Source organism: Bombus affinis, chromosome 9 (genome assembly GCF_024516045.1).
Source record: "Bombus affinis isolate iyBomAffi1 chromosome 9, iyBomAffi1.2, whole genome shotgun sequence".
Classification (NCBI taxonomy): Eukaryota; Metazoa; Arthropoda; class Insecta; order Hymenoptera; family Apidae; genus Bombus; species Bombus affinis.
The window spans coordinates 3679876-3698555 of record NC_066352.1 but is presented as its reverse complement, the minus strand read 5'-3'; the positions used below and the strand labels follow the sequence as shown (position 1 = coordinate 3698555).

At 27.4% G+C, this 18680-nt stretch overlaps 6 protein-coding genes across 14 annotated transcripts; 4 read left to right on the top strand and 2 right to left on the bottom strand.

Moving 5' to 3' along the window:
- The first annotated feature begins 151 nt into the window (after positions 1-151).
- Positions 152-5058, top strand: LOC126920042 (coiled-coil domain-containing protein 39-like). The gene is made up of 11 exons (XM_050729919.1): positions 152-837; positions 1132-1557; positions 1651-1872; positions 2027-2218; positions 2291-2506; positions 2569-2952; positions 3017-3271; positions 3376-3858; positions 3940-4152; positions 4230-4518; positions 4593-5058. Exons 1-11 carry the CDS (start codon positions 733-735, stop codon positions 4688-4690), a joined length of 2883 nt encoding a protein of 960 aa, XP_050585876.1. The 5' UTR covers positions 152-732; the 3' UTR covers positions 4691-5058.
- Positions 4949-6866, top strand: LOC126920052 (S-formylglutathione hydrolase). The gene is made up of 5 exons (XM_050729943.1): positions 4949-5118; positions 5405-5475; positions 5710-6087; positions 6208-6433; positions 6497-6866. Exons 2-5 carry the CDS (start codon positions 5405-5407, stop codon positions 6677-6679), a joined length of 858 nt encoding a protein of 285 aa, XP_050585900.1. The 5' UTR covers positions 4949-5118; the 3' UTR covers positions 6680-6866.
- Positions 6867-7405: 539 nt separating this feature from the next.
- LOC126920050 (presenilins-associated rhomboid-like protein, mitochondrial) lies at positions 7406-9708 on the bottom strand. Of its 7 annotated transcripts, none has more exons than XM_050729937.1 (10): positions 9566-9707; positions 9246-9358; positions 9062-9149; positions 8789-8978; positions 8584-8685; positions 8356-8521; positions 8058-8275; positions 7882-7983; positions 7693-7790; positions 7406-7623 (listed from the first exon to the last, which is right to left on the bottom strand). In XM_050729937.1, exons 3-10 carry the CDS (start codon positions 9118-9120, stop codon positions 7527-7529), a joined length of 1032 nt encoding a protein of 343 aa, XP_050585894.1. In that variant the 5' UTR covers positions 9121-9149; positions 9246-9358; positions 9566-9707; the 3' UTR covers positions 7406-7526. The 7 variants fall into 7 exon arrangements, with proteins under 7 accessions (XP_050585894.1, XP_050585896.1, XP_050585897.1 ...); XM_050729939.1 differs by lacking the exon at positions 9566-9707 and adding an exon at positions 9452-9548; XM_050729940.1 differs by having other exon boundaries at positions 8584-8705; positions 9062-9358; positions 9566-9708.
- A 241-nt stretch (positions 9709-9949) lies between these two features.
- LOC126920040 (chromosome-associated kinesin KIF4) lies at positions 9950-15240 on the top strand. 3 transcript variants are annotated; one of them, XM_050729909.1, is made up of 14 exons: positions 9950-10106; positions 10785-11010; positions 11106-11541; positions 11629-11894; positions 11978-12418; positions 12487-12874; positions 12964-13330; positions 13430-13718; positions 13812-13948; positions 14073-14258; positions 14340-14507; positions 14601-14783; positions 14853-14929; positions 15005-15240. In XM_050729909.1, exons 2-14 carry the CDS (start codon positions 10785-10787, stop codon positions 15015-15017), a joined length of 3177 nt encoding a protein of 1058 aa, XP_050585866.1. In that variant the 5' UTR covers positions 9950-10106; the 3' UTR covers positions 15018-15240. The 3 variants fall into 3 exon arrangements, with proteins under 3 accessions (XP_050585866.1, XP_050585868.1, XP_050585867.1); XM_050729911.1 differs by lacking the exon at positions 9950-10106 and adding an exon at positions 10144-10164; XM_050729910.1 differs by lacking the exon at positions 9950-10106 and adding an exon at positions 10651-10667.
- A 598-nt stretch (positions 15241-15838) lies between these two features.
- On the top strand, positions 15839-16725 carry LOC126920793 (40S ribosomal protein S23). Its single transcript, XM_050731551.1, has 3 exons — positions 15839-15955; positions 16140-16299; positions 16409-16725. Exons 1-3 carry the CDS (start codon positions 15952-15954, stop codon positions 16674-16676), a joined length of 432 nt encoding a protein of 143 aa, XP_050587508.1. The 5' UTR covers positions 15839-15951; the 3' UTR covers positions 16677-16725.
- Positions 16726-16733: 8 nt separating this feature from the next.
- Positions 16734-18512, bottom strand: LOC126920792 (uncharacterized). Its single transcript, XM_050731550.1, has 6 exons — positions 18057-18512; positions 17914-17972; positions 17721-17846; positions 17474-17650; positions 17052-17240; positions 16734-16976 (listed from the first exon to the last, which is right to left on the bottom strand). The coding sequence occupies exons 1-6, from the start codon at positions 18262-18264 to the stop codon at positions 16836-16838; spliced, it is 900 nt and encodes a 299-aa protein (XP_050587507.1). The 5' UTR covers positions 18265-18512; the 3' UTR covers positions 16734-16835.
- Between the last annotated feature and the right edge of the window lie 168 nt (positions 18513-18680).

Below are 18680 nucleotides of genomic sequence, written 5' to 3'. Positions count from 1 at the left end.
CTAAGCGATATTCATATATCGAAAGTATAGAAGAAATTGTTCGAAAATTGAGTCGTGAGAAATCAACATGGGAAACAAGAAGGTTCTTATTCTGCGCATGCGTGACATGGTATGAATGTCTCAGATAAAGACAGAAACACTCTACTCATCTATATCTGTCTCGCAAGAACAAGAACTTTATTGTCTTCCATGTTGATTTTTCACAGCTCAATTTTCGGAAAGTTTTCCCTAGCAAGTATCAAGAGCTATTTATTTAGCCGTATGCTATATAGTATAAGCTGGTATAAGATATAAATTCAGCACAGGGAATATCTTACATTGGAGCAGAGAGGAATTTTTTCTCTGGCTGGGCATAATAAAGGCAGATAGTAGCAGAAAGACAATTTCCTCTCTGGTAGTAAATAACCCTTGAAAACGCGATCTCTTGAAAATAAATATGTAATCTAGGAGAAAAAATAAATTCGAACTCGAATTCCATACAAATTTCATATTAGGAAAGATATATGCATTTATTGTAATAATTCGTAAACCAGCATACATATTTTTGCAACAAGACTGAAAAATGGTCATAAAATAAATAAAAAATTTGCTATAATTTACGCACTACTGTTATCGACAAAACATGGTTACCATGACGGCATACTATAAACGCTTTTTCTATACATTAAATCTTTGAAACGTGCGTCAATTTATCTTTTAGAACATTGTTTAAACGAAGAATCAAAACTAAATATGGCTATGAATAATAACATCGATGCAGTTTTGACTGAGTTAGGGTGGAATGATGGATTTCGAATACCGGTAGCAAATGAAGAAAATAAACGATTAGAAGAAGAAGTAATACAATCATTTATGCTATACTAATTTCACTCGTGTTTTGCACATTATGTATAAATTCTTTTGTCTGTTCTGTTGCACGCTTCAGTTTTAGGCACTGTAAATTTTTGCACAGTAGTATGAATAAATATTTATTATAATAAATAATTAGTTTGGTACTATTATTTATTTATAGAAATATATAAGTAATGTAAGTAATAGCTTGAAATATTACTTATTCTATTATTTTCTACGTATGCTATATTTACTTTATTTAATTTTTCATAATATTTATACATAATTTTTTATTAAAAGATTGAAAGGAAAATGAAACTAAAGGAAAATTTAAGTACGAAACTCGAATCAACGGAGGAACGAATTAAGATGATGAAAAAGCATATTAACAATTTAATAACAGAGCAGAATATAAATCAAAAACTTTTAATCGCTCATTCGGCGCAACTTAAAACTGAAGACCATCATTACCGATTGAGTTGTAACACTGAAACGAGCCTTCGCCAAGAGGCGCGACGTTTTCAAAAAGAATGGCAAGAAGTAAATGAGATGGTAACAAACACTGAAAAAGAATTACAAAAGATGATGAAGAAAATAGAAATGTCGAAAAATACACTAAAATATGATGAAAAAAATCTACGAGAAATGGAGGAAATATTAAATGAAAATGAAAATAATAATGAATTAATAGCACAATATATGAAAGAAGACTTAAAAGAATATAAGGTAAAAGAAAAGTAAACAAATTTAAAAATAAAGCACTAGTGTAATATACATACAAAGATTTCATTGTATTTATTTAATTTTTCTGTTATTTAGGAACTGGAATTAAAAAGACAGAAACTTAGCAAAGAATTGCAAACATATCGTGATTCGATTATTAAAACAACTAATGAAGCGCGGGAAGTGGAGATTATACTTAGTCGAACATCTGCATTGTATAATCAAGCATTGATAGAATACCGGCAAATGTTTAATCAATGGAAAGAAAGCGTAATCATGTTACAACAAAGAAATAATGATATCAAGAAAGTCATTCAAGTATAACTAAACATTTCATTATGTCCTTATATTAAACAATAGTTTTAGTAAAATTTAAATATTTCTTGTTATTTATTATACTTATTAGCTTCAATTAAATTTTAACTATACTAATTGTAAGTAATATAGTAATTATAATAAATTATTTGACAAGGAAACCGAAGCATTGTACGAAATTTCTCAAGATAAAAAAAAAGTACTTCAAGAATCAGAAAAATTCTTGATGGAGCAAATTGAGAATAATAAGCAAGTTCAAGATTCAATTAAAAAATTAGAAAAGGAGCTTACTACAATGAAGGAAGAACAGGGCAACATGAAAGAAATGATTACTTCATACGAAAATCAAGTAAGAATCGATCAAGTTAAAGTACTTCTAAAGTCCTCCTTCTTAAAATCTTTCTCTATTTTAAAATTTTAGCTTGTTATACAAAAAGGTATTGTGAAAGAGTTGACACAACGTGTGCAGCAAGTAAGAGCTGACATAAAACATAAGGAATCACAAATTCAAATTAAAAATGCAAAAATAGAGAAAATAGATAAACAAGTAATAGATTTAACTGCAAAATTGCAAGACATTACCAATCAAAAAGTAGACATTGAAGAAAAGGCAAAAGAACTAGAAGAGATGATAGAGGTATTTATTGCTAAATAATTGTTGTTATATAAAATAAAACAATATATTATGAAACAATATAGGAGCAAGAGAAAAAAAAGACCAAAATGACTAAAGAAATGAATCGATTACAAATGGCAAATTTACGTGTAATGAATCAAATAAAAGACTTACAAAATGAGAATAAAGTTTTAAAGATGGAATATGAAAAGGAATCTAAAAAATGTGAATATTTAGACAAATTACATACCAAAGAAGAACATATTTTAGAGGATAAAAAGGAAGTATCATACCAAGCAGAATTCGAAGTGCGAAAATATGAGATGAAATTGAACAGATTAAAAGGGCTTGAATATAACAAGTCTGAAGTTGAGAAAAAACAAAAAAAGATTGAAGATCTTCAAAATACTTTAGATGAAAAAATAAAAGTGTCTAAGTTATTGCAAAAACAGATTGCCACTTTAGAAGTAAGTTGTTTCAAAATAACTTATTTATTAAATAATACACTGAACCTATTTGCTTCTTGTATAGGATAATATGAGGAAAATTTCAAATAGTATAGCACAAGATAACAATGAATTAGAATATTTACAAAATAAAAAACAAGATCTTGTTCTTCTAATGAATGCAGGAGAAAAACAATTAAAAGCTGCTCAAAATTGTTATGAGGAGAAACAAGTAGAAGAAAGTATGCTACGACTTAGAGTATCTCAAATGGAGAAAATGATGTGTAATATAGGAGAAAATGTTTATGATTTGGAAAGATATAGACTTGAATTGGAAGCAGTACGTTTTTCATAGAATAATACTTTTAACATTAATAAAAATATTAAATAATTAGCAATTTAAAATATCAAAGTAACATATAAAATTTTGATAATATTATTTAGGCAATGCGGGAACGAAAAGCAGAAATTGTTGTACAGAAGGAATCTCTAATTGTACAAAAAAGAATTGCAGATGGTGAATGTTCAGAATTAAGAAGTGCTATTGTTGAGAGAAAAATACGAATAAAGCAATTACAGGCAAGGTATGACAATTACATAGCATTGTTAGGTACTAATCCTGATGGAACTCCAATGAGTACTACTCATATGAAGATTCAAAGTGCACAAGAAAGATATCTTTTACAAGAACAGGGTGATCAATTAGATGAAACAATAAGAAAAACTGAAGATGAAATACAAGCCATGGAAAATACATTACGAGTAATAAATGTTTGTAATGACAAATATAAGGTATCCTTAACAACAGATGATCAAAATAAACCGGAGATAGAAGAACATAAAAAATTGGATGAAGAACTGCAGAATGCAGAACAACATTTGAAGCAGAAAAAGGAAGAATTACAGTGTTTAACTGAAAATATGCAGGTATTCCACAATGTACTTAGTTGAACATAATCTTAAAAAATAAAAAGTATATCTAATCATAAAATAAAATGATTTTAATAGAAAATACAAAATGACTATGTGAAAATTCTGGAAAATATAGAGGAAACTCAAGAATGCAAAGAAAATAAAAATCAATATTTAACTGACTTGAAACATCACATTTATGAACAAAAAGAAAAAATATCAAGAGCTGATAAAAGTTTACAGAATGTCCACAAAAGTATTCAACGATTGTATGAAAGTACAGGAGACAAAACCGTGCTCATACAACAGGTTTGTAAACTACATAATGTGTTTTATAGTAATTATAAAATATATTATATAAACTTATCTTAATTTACATTCAATAGAAAGAGATAGAATTACGTGAACTGCAAGAACAAAATTCCATTGCTTTGCAAGATATTGCAGAATTTACAGTTCACCATATAGAAGTTGAGCCTTACATTAAAAAATTATTAGCATCACAGAATATAGAGTTACCTACAAATTTATTTGGCCAATCGCCAGGATCCAATCATTCTCATAGTAATACAAACTTATCAGAATGTTTACCAAAAAGTACAAATAGAGAAAGTGTCTATGGATCATCTAAGGGAAGTAGTAGAAATGTCATCAATATAGAACCACAATTTGAAAGTATGTCCATAAAAGCATATATAATAATTTAAATTATAAACATTTATCAGTCATCCAAAATTATTATATTTCAGTTGTTCCAATACAAAGTACATCAAGGAAGAATATAAAGCAGAAACAATTATCTGTAGAAGCTTCCATACAAGTACAATCAATGAAAAAAACTTTTTAATATAATTTTTTAAACATTGTATATTAACTTATTTCTTATTATATATATTTACCAAGAATAGCATGTAAAATAAGAATTTTAAGCAATATTTAAAAGATAATTAAAAATGTTAATGAAAAATGATTTATCACCAAAAACGGGACTTTTAGAAATATGGAACCCATTTAATATATATTAAGATACGGACTAATTACTTTTAGGTTACATTACTTTCTTTCATCACAATGAAGTATACATAACTTATACTATAGATTCAGCATTTACGAGTGTTTCCCAAAACTGTTATCAATTTATTTGATTACGCATGCATCATGTTGATTATGTATAACTGATAATTTTATTATATTAAGAGTTTTATAACTCATAACTATTCAAAGTCCGTGGCAAATCACAGATATTGTACGTAATTTTTCGCATTATAATAAAAGGTATGATAATCACAATAATACCTACTTTATATTTTAAATATATTACAAAATTAAGGAAGAATAAAAAAAAACAATTAGTTTAATAAAATAAACCTTTCTTTTTTCCTTTTTATTTCAAATAATATAAGATTTCAAATGTGCCAAATGATTTCAATTTTTTATTAACCCTACATAACCTTCTGATAATGAATGAAATAACGATGTTCAAACAAAATTATTGAAATATATTTAAAAGTAGTTAAAATGTAAAAATTTAATTAGTTCTAACATGGAAAAATGTTTCCAGATGCCAGATATTACCGAAGTTTCTAGCAACAAAGTTTTCAGCGGATGGCAGAAAGTCTATTCGCACGAAAGGTACTGTATAATATATTTTTTATATCAAAATTATTAAAACGCAAGATTATTTAACGTGTAAAATATTCTAAAAATGCTCAATTTCACATAGTAATAACTTTTGAAATAGTTGATTCCTCGCCTTAAAACGCGTGTTTTCTTATTCTATACGTCGGAAACTACAAAATTGCAGAAAAAAAGTCAATAATTTTTAGTCTCTTGGAGTAAAATTTAACCAATTTTTTTATAATGCAGCTATGAATTGGGATGTAAAATGAATTTTGGAATCTTCCTTCCACCGCAAGTGGAAGAAGGACCTGTACCCGTCATTTATTGGTTATCTGGCTTGACATGTACAGAAGCTAATTTTGTTCAGAAAGCAGGTGCACAAAAATATGCTTCTGAACAAGGAGTAATCTTAGTTGCACCTGATACTAGCCCTCGCAATCTTAATATACCTGGAGAAGATGATGATTGGGATTTTGGAACTGGTGCTGGTTTTTACGTTGATGCAGTAAAGACGCCGTGGAAAAAACATTACAGAATGTATAGCTATGTTACTAAGGAACTACCAGCTTTGATTAATGAAAAATTTCCTGTTTTACCAGACAAACAATCCATAATGGGTCATAGGTAAACAGTGGGACAACCATTAATTATTTAATAATTGGATTACTTAGTTTCTAAGTTGATCTATTCATTAGTTTTTAATAATGAGAATCTTTGCATATAATTTTATTATAAATTCTATAGTATGGGTGGACATGGAGCTTTAATATGTGCTTTAAAAAATCCTGGTTTATACAAAACAGTATCTGCTTTTGCACCTATAAGTAATCCAATTTCATGTCCATGGGGGAAAAAGGCATTCTCTGGTTATTTGGGTGGAACAGAAACTAATGCTGCATGGAGAGAATGGGATGCTACAGAATTAGTTAAAAAGTACAATGGACCTCCTTTAGATATTTTGATTGACCAGGTATTATACTATCATATTATATTATGAAATAAAGTTTTGTAATAAATGAGTATATAATTTTAGGGAAAAGAAGATACGTTCTTGAAAAATGGACAATTACTACCAGAAAATTTACTATCAGCTGCAAAAGATGCTGGATTATCTCTAGTTCTTAGATTTCAAGAAAGCTATGATCATAGTTACTTTTTTATATCTACATTCATAGAAGATCATATTAAACATCATGTAAAATATCTTAAATCTTAATTTAATATATGTACTTATTTTTTTTTTTTTTTTTTTTTTTTAATATGTTTGTTATCGAAAAGTAAATCATAAATAAAAATAAACGTTACAATAATGATAATAATAATAATAATAATAATAGCTCAAAAGAGATATATTTAATTATATAAATTATGCATATGCAAAATATAATAATTATTTATTTTTATTCTGTGTATGTAGTATGTGGAATCCTTCCGAGACTTGGGAACCCAAGCTTTCGTACGAATCAAAAAAATTCAGGTGAGATCGGGTGATTCCCTATTAAAAAAAAATATGACCCTATTTAGAAAAATGATGATCTTAAAAACTTCCCACTATTCGACCCGTAAAAAAATAATTTGTACCATATGACGTTCCCTTTCGAATCAAACAAACTTTTGTTAAAACATTTTTTTAATAACTTCAATCCCTTATGAGGTATTCCACTGTTCTCATTTAAACGGAACATCCTATATGTAAGCATGAACTCAGATGCAATCTGTTCAGGAAACCAAGATCTACTTATTAGGAAAGGATAGTATCATTCCTGATTAATTATTACCGAATCGATTTTAAATGACTCTCGGAATCTTGAGTAATATCGAAATCTAATAAATCGAGATCTCACCTGTTCCACCCAAATTTTGCCAATCCATCCCAAGCCCGTGTATCCCAAATTGTGTGTCTTCTTCATTACTATAAAATTTTTAATAATTTTATCATAAATTATAAAGAACAAAATAAATGTATTTTCTTTCTTATATAATTCCACTTCTAACTTTCAAAATTTTTCGTAATATTACAAATATATAATATGTATTAGTATCAATTTTATAACAAGGAGGTATTAATTAGATCTAGGTGGTTCACGGATTTGATGCCAAAATACTAATACTGGTTCACGTTTTTGCCATATATTGGCACTACCCCACATTTGCCAAAATCTATAACAAAGAATATATAAGAATATAAGAAAATATATAAATTTTTATAAATTTTGTACAAGGGCTTACATTCCAAATAATGCTCCACCCAAATGTGCTGCATGATCAAAACGTTGCCAACGCATAAGGCATCCCAAAGTATCCAAACCCATTACAGCTTTCATGACCTGATCACATAGATATTTTTAGTAAAAGATATATAATCTAATTCACATATAAAACTCAAACTTTATGTAGTTAAAATGAAATTATATATACCGTATTCGCTGTAAATTTGAACATTGGAAGAAAAATAATAGATAGGTATGCATTTGGAAACTGAGTACATACAAATCCAAAGACACCCATTATTGCTCCTGACTATGTTGCAATTATTAGTATGAATATTGTTACATTTAAAATCATATTTATATTAAATTTTAATCAATACTCACAGCTCCCAAAGAAGGATCTCTTATTCCAACAACAGCTTTATATAAATAACTTGAAAAACTAGATACTACTCCACTAATTAAATAAAGTGCCAAAAATTGTTCTCTACCCAATTGAGCCACAGCAATTTTAGAGAAACCATATAATACATACATGTTGACTATTAAATGAAGAAGAGAACAATGGGAAAATGTTACAAACAACATTGGCCAACATCTACCTTGATTAATAGTATAGAATTTAATACTCTTATATATACCTACATTATAATAAATATTTTTAAAGATATGTATTACTCACTAGTGGTAGGAGTGCATGAAAAATATCGATACATTGTCGATCGAAATGCTGGTATATGCCATGACAAAAATACCAACACATTTAAGAAACATATAGGAATAAATATTCTTTCTCCTTCTGATAAGTTTTTCCACCAATTTTCCATTGTATGTCTCCATCCTGTTCGCTAAATAAAGTAATATGTAAAAATATTTTAATAAATCTATATTTGAATCTCAATATACAAACATGTATTCCCCATTGTTTGTAACTTCTGATTATCCTATAGGTTTTATCTCTGACACGTTCATATTCCCAAATGGCAGCCGCAATAAATGTTGTTGCACTAAACTGAATTAAACACAAGAAAACTTATAACATTAAAACAATGGATTATGTTTAAATTAACTTAGTATAAATTGAAATAAAATTTAATATCTTAACAATCTCTTACTATGATAGTAAAGGTAAATGGTTTCCATAAATTGGGAAAATATTCTGATTGCTTTTTAAGTAACTCTTCTGATAGTGAATTTGATGATTGTGATAGTTTTGTTTTACCTCTAAACTTATGAAAATTTCTAATTTGTTTATATCCTTTAACTATATATAATTTAGGTTTAAACTTTATTGCAGTAAAAACACTGAAAAAATATATATAATTATAAGTAAGTAATATGAAATCATTGATGAACATAAAAATTTGAGATATAAAAAACTATCTTACCATTTATATGTACTATCACCTATATGTAAAAATGACCTAAGAGCCATATTGTAGGCCATCCAAAAACAGTAGAAAAATATCGTCAATCCTACATTGATTTTATAAAAAAAATTTGTCACATAATATAGTCAGATACCATTCATTCCTATCACTAATTCTTATAATAATTCACACTTTTATTCACTTTTTATAAAAATCACTTATGTCAAGTTTTCCCATAGGTTTAAAAATAAACAATCAGCAATTTTTGAATGTAGTCGTTTTCCAATTGTATGATCAAGACCGCGCCCCTTTTTACTGTAAATATATAGCCATAAATTATTTTAATTTGTACGAAAGTTTATCACAAATCAAATGTTATAGTAGTTGACATATGAATTTGTAATCTACCGTAATTCTTTCAAGTAGGCACATATGTTAATTATATATCAGGTATATATATATAGTAATATATGTATCGTATATATGTGTTGTAATTATAGAATGACATAAAATTATACTTACTGCAATCGTTTTATTTATTGCTTAACATGTAATGATTATGTTATTAAATACATACGTGAAAATTTTACACTGAAAACCTTAATGCCAGTATTACAAGTATGCATTTCCCATGCATGAGAATTAGGTATACTAAGGATAAGAAAATACGTTTTAACGAAAAAAGAAATTATTTTTCTGTTCTTAATTTATGCTTTTTATACACATTCATTTAACTTTCATCATATTAATAAAAATCTGTCCATACTTAATTTTAACAGGGTTCATAAATTCCGTCGACCAATTAGAAGTATTAAACTATAGTCGAAGAAACTTACATGCGAATCGGATATTTTATTTGAAACCGCACAATTTCAAATACATCGGTAACGGTCAACGGTTAATTCGATTTCAAGCAGACTCTGTTCAAGTTTAAAATTAACTGATTCAGCATATTCATCTCCGATCCACCGTGATTAAAAAATAATTTTTGTTATTATTGCTACTGTATAATAAGGTATAATTTATATAAAGACATCACTGTTTCACGGTGAACGATTCAAAGGTAATTAATTATGATCATTTTTAACAAAGTCTTGTTTAAAGTTTATGGGGTAAATCAGGTAATCGTTACAAATGAATATGTTCTAAGTGAAATGATATAAGTATTTATTAGAATATTTTGGTAAAGCTTATATGGTTGTAAAGAATAATGGTTACAAAACGTGGGTTTTAATAGGATTGTGGACTTTCAAGAATTATGAAACATAGGTCTCAACAGGATTATGCATCTTCCAGAGATAAAATATTTCGAACAGTGAAATTTATTTCATACTAATGCAATTAGTATATATAGTATTATACAATTAGTTTAATTAGTACATTATTTTATTTACTTATAGTGGGGTAAACATGTTTTAATGTTTAACGTTGGATCTAGAGAAAAGGATTCTTCAATGACTTTTAGATCAACCTCAGACAAAGGAACTTTTATTTACACTATACTATGACCATTATCATGTAGTATTGGTTGGACCGCATATATATCTTTCCTACTTCTTATACTTACAAAACTAATAATATATATGCATCTAAAACACATATAATACATACACATTACAATAAAGTAATTAAAAAAGGTCTTCTCAAAATTCATAAGGACAATATGCATCAATAGATTGATCAAAGTTAATAAGTTTTCTAAAACAAACATATACATTACAAGATAAACATTTTATTCCAGATGAATGAAGATGCAGTTAAAGTTGCTGTTCGCATTCGTCCATTAATAAAAAGTGAAAATGAAAGAGGATGTCAAACATGCTTAGATGTTGTTCCTGGTGAACCTCAAATTGTTGTATGTAATACAGCTAAAGCTTTTACATTTAATTACGTATTTCCGCCTAATGCTACTCAAGAGGAATTCTATAATACGGCTGTTAAAAGTATGGTACAAAATATTTTTCAAGGTAAAATTATATTAAAACATAATTCTGCAAAATACTGTAATTGTATTTTATTTTTGCAATTAATGTAGTAGTGTATTTATATACCTTCTTTGCAGGCTATAATGTCACTATATTGGCTTATGGTCAAACGGGAAGTGGTAAAACTCATTCAATGGGTACAAATTACATTGAAGAGGAAGACATGGGCATTATACCTAGATCGGTGAATGATATATTTGATATAATTTCATCAAAGGAAGATTGGAGTTTTAAAGTTACAGTTTCGTTTATGGAACTTTATCAAGAACAATTATACGATTTATTAACTGATAAACAAAGAAATCAGTCTATTGTTGAAATCAGAGATGATGGTAAAAATATAAAGATTGCTGGACTTGTAGCAAAAGAAGTTAAAACTGCAACAGAAGCATTAAACTGTTTGACACAAGGATCTTTAGGACGTGCTACAGGTGCTACTGCAATGAATGCACAAAGTAGCAGAAGTCATGCAATATACACTTTATGTGTATATCAACATAAAAAGAATGACCTGTAAGCAATATATCTAGAAATTACAAAATAAGATTTATTTATAATATATTTAAATATTTTGTTCTTTTCTATTTTAATATAATCTAGCAATACAGCAACAACTGCAAAGTTTCATTTGGTAGATTTAGCTGGATCTGAACGTAGTAAAAAAACACAAGCAACTGGTGAAAGATTTAAAGAAGGAGTTAATATAAATAGAGGTTTGTTAGCATTGGGTAATGTTATATCTCAATTAGGAGAGGGTGGCCCTGCAGCATATGTTGGTTATAGAGACAGTAAACTCACAAGATTATTGCAAGATTCTCTTGGTGGAAATTCCATAACATTAATGATAGCATGCGTTAGTCCTGCAGGTTATTATTGTCATAAAATTTGAAATATTTGTATTTAATACTAATGTTCAAAATAACTTATATTTTATATAAAATACTTTTAGATTATAACTTGGATGAAACTCTAAGCACATTAAGATATGCAGATAGAGCATGTAAAATAAAAAATAAACCTGTAGTTAATCAAGATCCACAAATTGCAGAAATAAATCGTCTAAATAAACTAGTACAAGAATTAAAACTTGCTTTGGTAGACAATGAAATTAAGGTCTCATGTCCACTGGAACATCAGGAACTCCAGACAAAAAACCAATGTTTACAAAAAAAAATAAGGGATTTAACGGAAAAGTTAAATAGTAATTTAATTGAGGCTGTAGTTATGTACGAAAGGGCAGAACTAGCTGAGCAAGCTAGAGAAAAAATTCAGACTGACATGATAAAGATATTAGAAGAATCTAAAAAACTTTTAGATGATTTTGATAAAGATCCTAATAAACATAATGAACATCGTTCAAGACTGGAAGCTTTGTATTTAAAAATTCTTGGTAAGTAACATAAGGAAAAGTTATTGATATACGATTTCTAAAAATATTTCCTTACTTATGATAAATAGATATTCAAAACGATCAGAAGAAAACATCCGAAGAACTCATAAAAATATCGTCTGATAATGCAAACACATTTACAATAAACTCTGAAGACGACCCAGAACAGATGTGTATGGATGAAGTATGTTCTCCAGATAGTTTAGATGATTTTCATGAAAAACAGGAAGAACATACTTTGCTCCAAGCTAAGAGGAATGACGAAGTTCAAAATATCAACAAAGAACTTGCTATTAAGGAGAGTCTTATACATCAGCTTTTAAAAAGCTCATCTCTAACAATTGATTATTCCAAAGAAATACAGGAAATGGAGCAAGAGATAAAAACACTTCAGATAGAAAAGGAAGAACTTCTGCAAGCTCTACAGAATGTACAAGCAAATAATGCTAAGTCAAAGTAAGAATTTTCATTAAGGACAATAACTATTATTTTTAAAATTTTTCTTCATTTCTTCAAGTTTTTTAATTTATTTTGTTTGTTTTAAGATTGGCAGAAAATAGACGTAAAAAGGTACAAGAATTAGAGAAAAAAATAACAGAATTAAGGCGAAAGATATCAGAGCAAGATAGGATAGTTAAAACGAAAGAAAAGCAAGATCAACAAATAAGGAATTTATCAAACGAAATGCACGTGTTAAAGCAAACAAGAATAAAATTAATTAGACAAATGCGCAATGAATCTGATAGATTTACAAAATGGAAGGAATCAAAGGAAAAAGAACTGAACCGTTTAAAAAATCAAAATAGAAAGCAAATGAACGAAGTGACACGTTTAAAATTGTGGCATAGTAAACAAGAAACCGTTTTCAAAAGAAAGATGGAAGAAGCTTTTGCTGTTAATAAAAGACTAAAGGTAATGAATTAAGATTTTTGTTTGTAATGCTTTAATTAAACAATAATTAATTTTATTTTACTTAATTTTATTAATTATTTTCTTTTACTTTACTTTTAGGAAGCTTTAGATTTGCAGAAAAGAGTGAGAAAAGAAAAGATGAATACTAATACCGATAAAATTCAAAATTGGTTAACTCAGGAAATAGAAATATCGGTGAGCACCATTGATGCAGAATATTCTCTCGAAAAATTAATGCAAGATAGAGCATCATTGGCGTGCATGTTAGAAAAATTTCAAAACGATGATGATGTAAATGGGACCAAAATTGCTGAACTTACTGAATTCCTTGATTTACGTAATACACAAATTACCGATCTCCAGCAAAAAATAGTTGAATCTGATCAAGGTAAATGTTCCATTCGCTAAATGTACGATATACGTGTTAATGTAGTAAGTTCCTTTGTTCAACTATTAATTATATACGTATGTATTTATTTAGAAAGTAGAGCACATACAAGATGGCAAAAAGTACATACAATGGAAGGAGCAAAAATTGCTCTTGAACTATTATTTAAACATGTTACAGAGAGTAGAAGAAAGCAATGTGTAAAGGAATATGAATACAATGAGCTTCAGGTTTGTATATTTGAAAACTGTAGACTATTTAAAAGTTTACATAAATTAGACAAGTTTCTTTTAAGTTCAATATCAACAAACTAATTTAAAATTATTATGTTTCTAATAATAAGCGTAATTTTAGGGACAATATGAACTGTTGCAAGCACGTTTGAACGAATACCGGGTCAGAGAGAAAGAAAGGCGTATGTCAAAACAACTTGCATTAAATGATACACATAATATTAAAGAATACGAAAGTGAAGATAACAGTAAACTAAGAGAAAAATTGGAATTTTACAAACAAAAATGCGAAGAACTAGAACACACAGTTAATATACGCTCTTAATTTTATTATTGATAAAATTAATTCTCCACTAAAATATTATAAATTGTTTTGTAAATTTTTCAGCTCCCACGTAAAATTCAGAACAAGGAAAATGTGAAACCCAAAGCTATTAAAGACGTACAGGTTGAAGATATTCAATCTGAAACAGATGATAGTACCATTGAAGATGATGTTGAAAAAGATCCGGATTGGACACGAACACCACTTTATAATCGTATACGGAATCTTTTGGTAATTCATTGAAATTAAGAGTTTATTATCTTTGATATTTAAAACAATATTCTTTATATTATTAATTCTAAATAATATAATTTTTATTTTCAGGATACAACAAAATCTTCATCACTTGACCGTAATTCATTGAAACGGACATCAGATGGCGATGCAAAATGCAATTGTAAAACGAGTTGTGCTACACGAATTTGTCGTTGTCGTAAAAACAAAATTATATGTGGCAATAATTGTAAATGTGTGGAAGACCAATGTCAAAATAGAGATAAAAGAAATGTAAGCTTGTTATTCCTTCTAATAATAATCATTTAAAATTATTTCATAATCTATCATTATTATCTTTAGTTGAATCGTACATTATTTATGGATCAGTCGAAAGAAGATGAAAAAGCACAGGATGATGAATTTCTAAAGAAACCAAGGTATATTTAAATTATATTTTTGTAATTTCATCCATACAATTATATATTATTAAATCTCTTCTTTTTTTCAAACAGACTAGTGGAGTGAATATCACCATCATCAATAATGCAAAGCTCAATTTTTCGGAAGTGCAATTTGTGTGTACGACATGTTTCATATTAAGATCATTTTACAAAGAGGCAACTGGATTTTACATTCTGACACTCAGATTTTATTTATTTTCTTATTTATTTATTGCTTTTTTATTGATTGGTTAGTTCAATATCTTACCTTAACTGAATAAAATACCTTATGTTCTAATATTCAATTATATTATATTATCTTATTTAATTAAGTACACAAATCTTATTTTGTCACATAATTGTAAATATATAATGTAAATAAATTTAGCTGCAAATATGCTTATTAGATATTAAAATAATAAAATCTTTTACTTGATTTTATAATAAAATATAATCTCTTATGCATTTTTCCCAATCTCATTTTGTATGTATGTTCACAAATCCTCCAAAAATGACAAACCCTATTATGATGCAATTAGAAGTGCTCATACATCTAATTTATAAAAATTTAAATTTCATAATTTCATGTGGCAACTGCAATGTACATATATATAAGAGAAAAAATATATATTATTAATTTTAAAAATTAGAAAAGTATTTCAGACATATATATTAATAGTATATTTTTTTCATATTACGTGTAAAATGTATTTTTCGTATTATAATAAATAAAAAAAATATTTAGATAAGTTCGCTCGTTCTTACTTATAAGATTTTAATAAAATATTTAACATACTTATAACATAAAATTTTAATATACTTATAAGATTTTAATAAAATATTTAATAAAATACAGAAAAATAGTAACTTATTTTTTAACATTTATATTTATTGATCTATTGCTACATTTATTGCAACAAACGTATTTTTGATTTAAATGTGACGGTAAAATTGAAGTTCATATGCATTTCCGTTAATGGAAGATAGAGCTCTTCCGGTTGTATAGAACAACGAACAAGATGGGTAAGTAATCGATGTTAAAATTATATTGTTTTTAAAAGTGTAAAGCTTATATTATTAAATATGTGTTGTTCTCATCGATTGTTTAATTTGTTTCCATTATAATTTCGTTAAATATTTAATAGAAAATTCTGAAATAACAAAATGAAAATGAAATGTATTAATGATCTAACGTTTTGGTTTACAGGTAAACCTCGTGGTCTTCGTACCGCACGTAAGCATGTAAATCACAGACGGGATCAACGATGGAATGATAAAGACTATAAGAAAGCTCACTTGGGAACGAGATGGAAGGCCAATCCATTCGGTGGTGCTTCTCATGCTAAGGGTATTGTTTTAGAAAAAGTGTATGTATATTTACATTATTAAATCTCTTACTATATCATATTTATAGTAATTTCTGAATTGAAATGAATTTCTGCATCAAATTTTAATTAAGTGTTTGTATGTTTCTAGTGGTGTAGAAGCCAAACAGCCGAACTCTGCTATTCGTAAATGTGTGAGAGTACAGCTTATCAAAAACGGCAAGAAAATTACTGCTTTTGTACCTAGAGATGGTTGTTTGAACAATATCGAGGAAAACGACGAAGTTTTGGTCGCAGGTTTTGGTCGTAAAGGTCATGCCGTAGGTGACATTCCAGGAGTTCGATTTAAAGTAGTGAAAGTTGCTAATGTTTCACTACTTGCACTCTACAAAGAAAAGAAAGAACGACCTAGATCGTAAAATCACTATCATGTATTTCTAATAAACCTATAAAACATTTTTAATTGAATTAGTATCTTTTTAATATCCATAAGTGCTTTTATTTTTATAAGAGTACAAAAATATAAATTTAAAGATTGATATTTTAAAAGCTACTTAAAAGAAAATTAATATTACAAATCAATAAGTATCCACATATCCATTCTTAGCTTCTTCAGTATGTGTAACAATATTCTCAACAGTTTCATTCAATGGAGTATTTAATTTCCCTATTTCTTTTGGTATATTGGCATTCAATATTTCTTCCTTTGCTTGTAGAAACTAAACATTAAATAGCATTTATATAAATTGATATTAATTGTATTAAATGTAAGAAGATCTATAAAAGTACAGAACCTGTGTTAAAGAAGAAAATTTTGAATATATATCGTTAATATCAGCATCCATGGAATATGATTTATTCTTCACACTTTTTGTGTTAAATGGTGACCATGAATCAATGGATGAATATGCTTCTATAAAATTCTTTTTTTCCTCATTAAATAACGAATCTCGATCATTTTCATTAGTTTTCTTTTTTTCATCCTGTATTTCATATAATTTTATATATTATTTCAAGACAAAAAACATAGAGTATTATAAAACATCTACTACACAAACAAAGGAATGATTCTATATGACAAATGAACTGAAAAATTAAGACAGTTTTTTCATGTCTAGTTCACATTCAAAATGATACTTTTTGATGAGGAATCATTCTTTTTGCAGTTGTAGCAATAGTTACAGATCACTTTATATAAATTTTTTAATGAAATTACTTTTAAAACCTGTTCCACTACACGTTCTTCTTCGTTTTTAAATTCAAAAGTTGATGATAATTCTTGATGTTCATTTAAATCCTTTTGCAAATTTTCAAAATACTCCATAGATTCAGAATAATTTAACTTTGGTTCAATATTACATGTGAACGTATTTGAATCTTCATTGATATAGACCTAATATAAAATATATCTGTAAATATACAAATTATATGCATACATGTTTTGGATGTATTTATTTACATACGTTTAATATATCATCAGTGGATTCTTTTTCATCATATTCAGTATCAAAAGACTTAAGGAATAAACATTTAATAAAGTCCAATAATAATCTTAAAGTTGGAAGTTGTTCTTTTAACAGGCAATTTCCCTGCAAAAGAATAATTTAAATTTTTCTGTTGCCAATAGTACAAAAAGAAATTATGTAAGACACCAACCAGAAATAATTTTTTATCAGTACAAATTCCAATTTCGGAATAAGATTTTAGTAACTCTTCTGCAAAAGAATGATAATGTCTTTATATTGAATATATTAAATATTATTTAATTACAAACTTCTAATGTTATTTAGTTATAAAACCTTCTAAAGCGGCGCCTTTTAGCTTTTGTAATTTGGAAGCTATCAAGGGAAACTTCTCAGCCAAAAGCCAAGATAATAATGAAAGTCGATTCTCTCCATTAAGAATTGTTACTTCTATATTGTTTGCTAAAGCTGTTGTAATTTTTGGATATCTTATCTGTACTAAGGTGTTATAAATATCAGTCATAAGTTCTTCTGTATTACTCATTGTTGTACATTTCTTTTCTATTCTTGTCGTATGTATAAATTCTATTTTGTTATATATCTATTTTGATTTTTGATATAATTCCTTTCTCTTTGAGATTAGATAACTAGTTACTAAGACAAATATAAAATTATAAATAAAATCACACTAAATCACTTATATTGAATACGTAACTCCGTGACCTAACCCACGGTCATGTAAACGATTTAACGATTTGTAGTACTTTATATGACGGTGACCTAACCAATTTTGGTAAATGACAAATAAGATTAGTTGTATTTTCGTACACATTTGTAATTTCAAAATACATATAAAAATATACGTTTACAATATTGTTATAAAATGAACAATTTTTATATTTTAGAATTTTTATTTCGTAACACATATGACAAGAAAATTTATATGTGTATATGTATAAT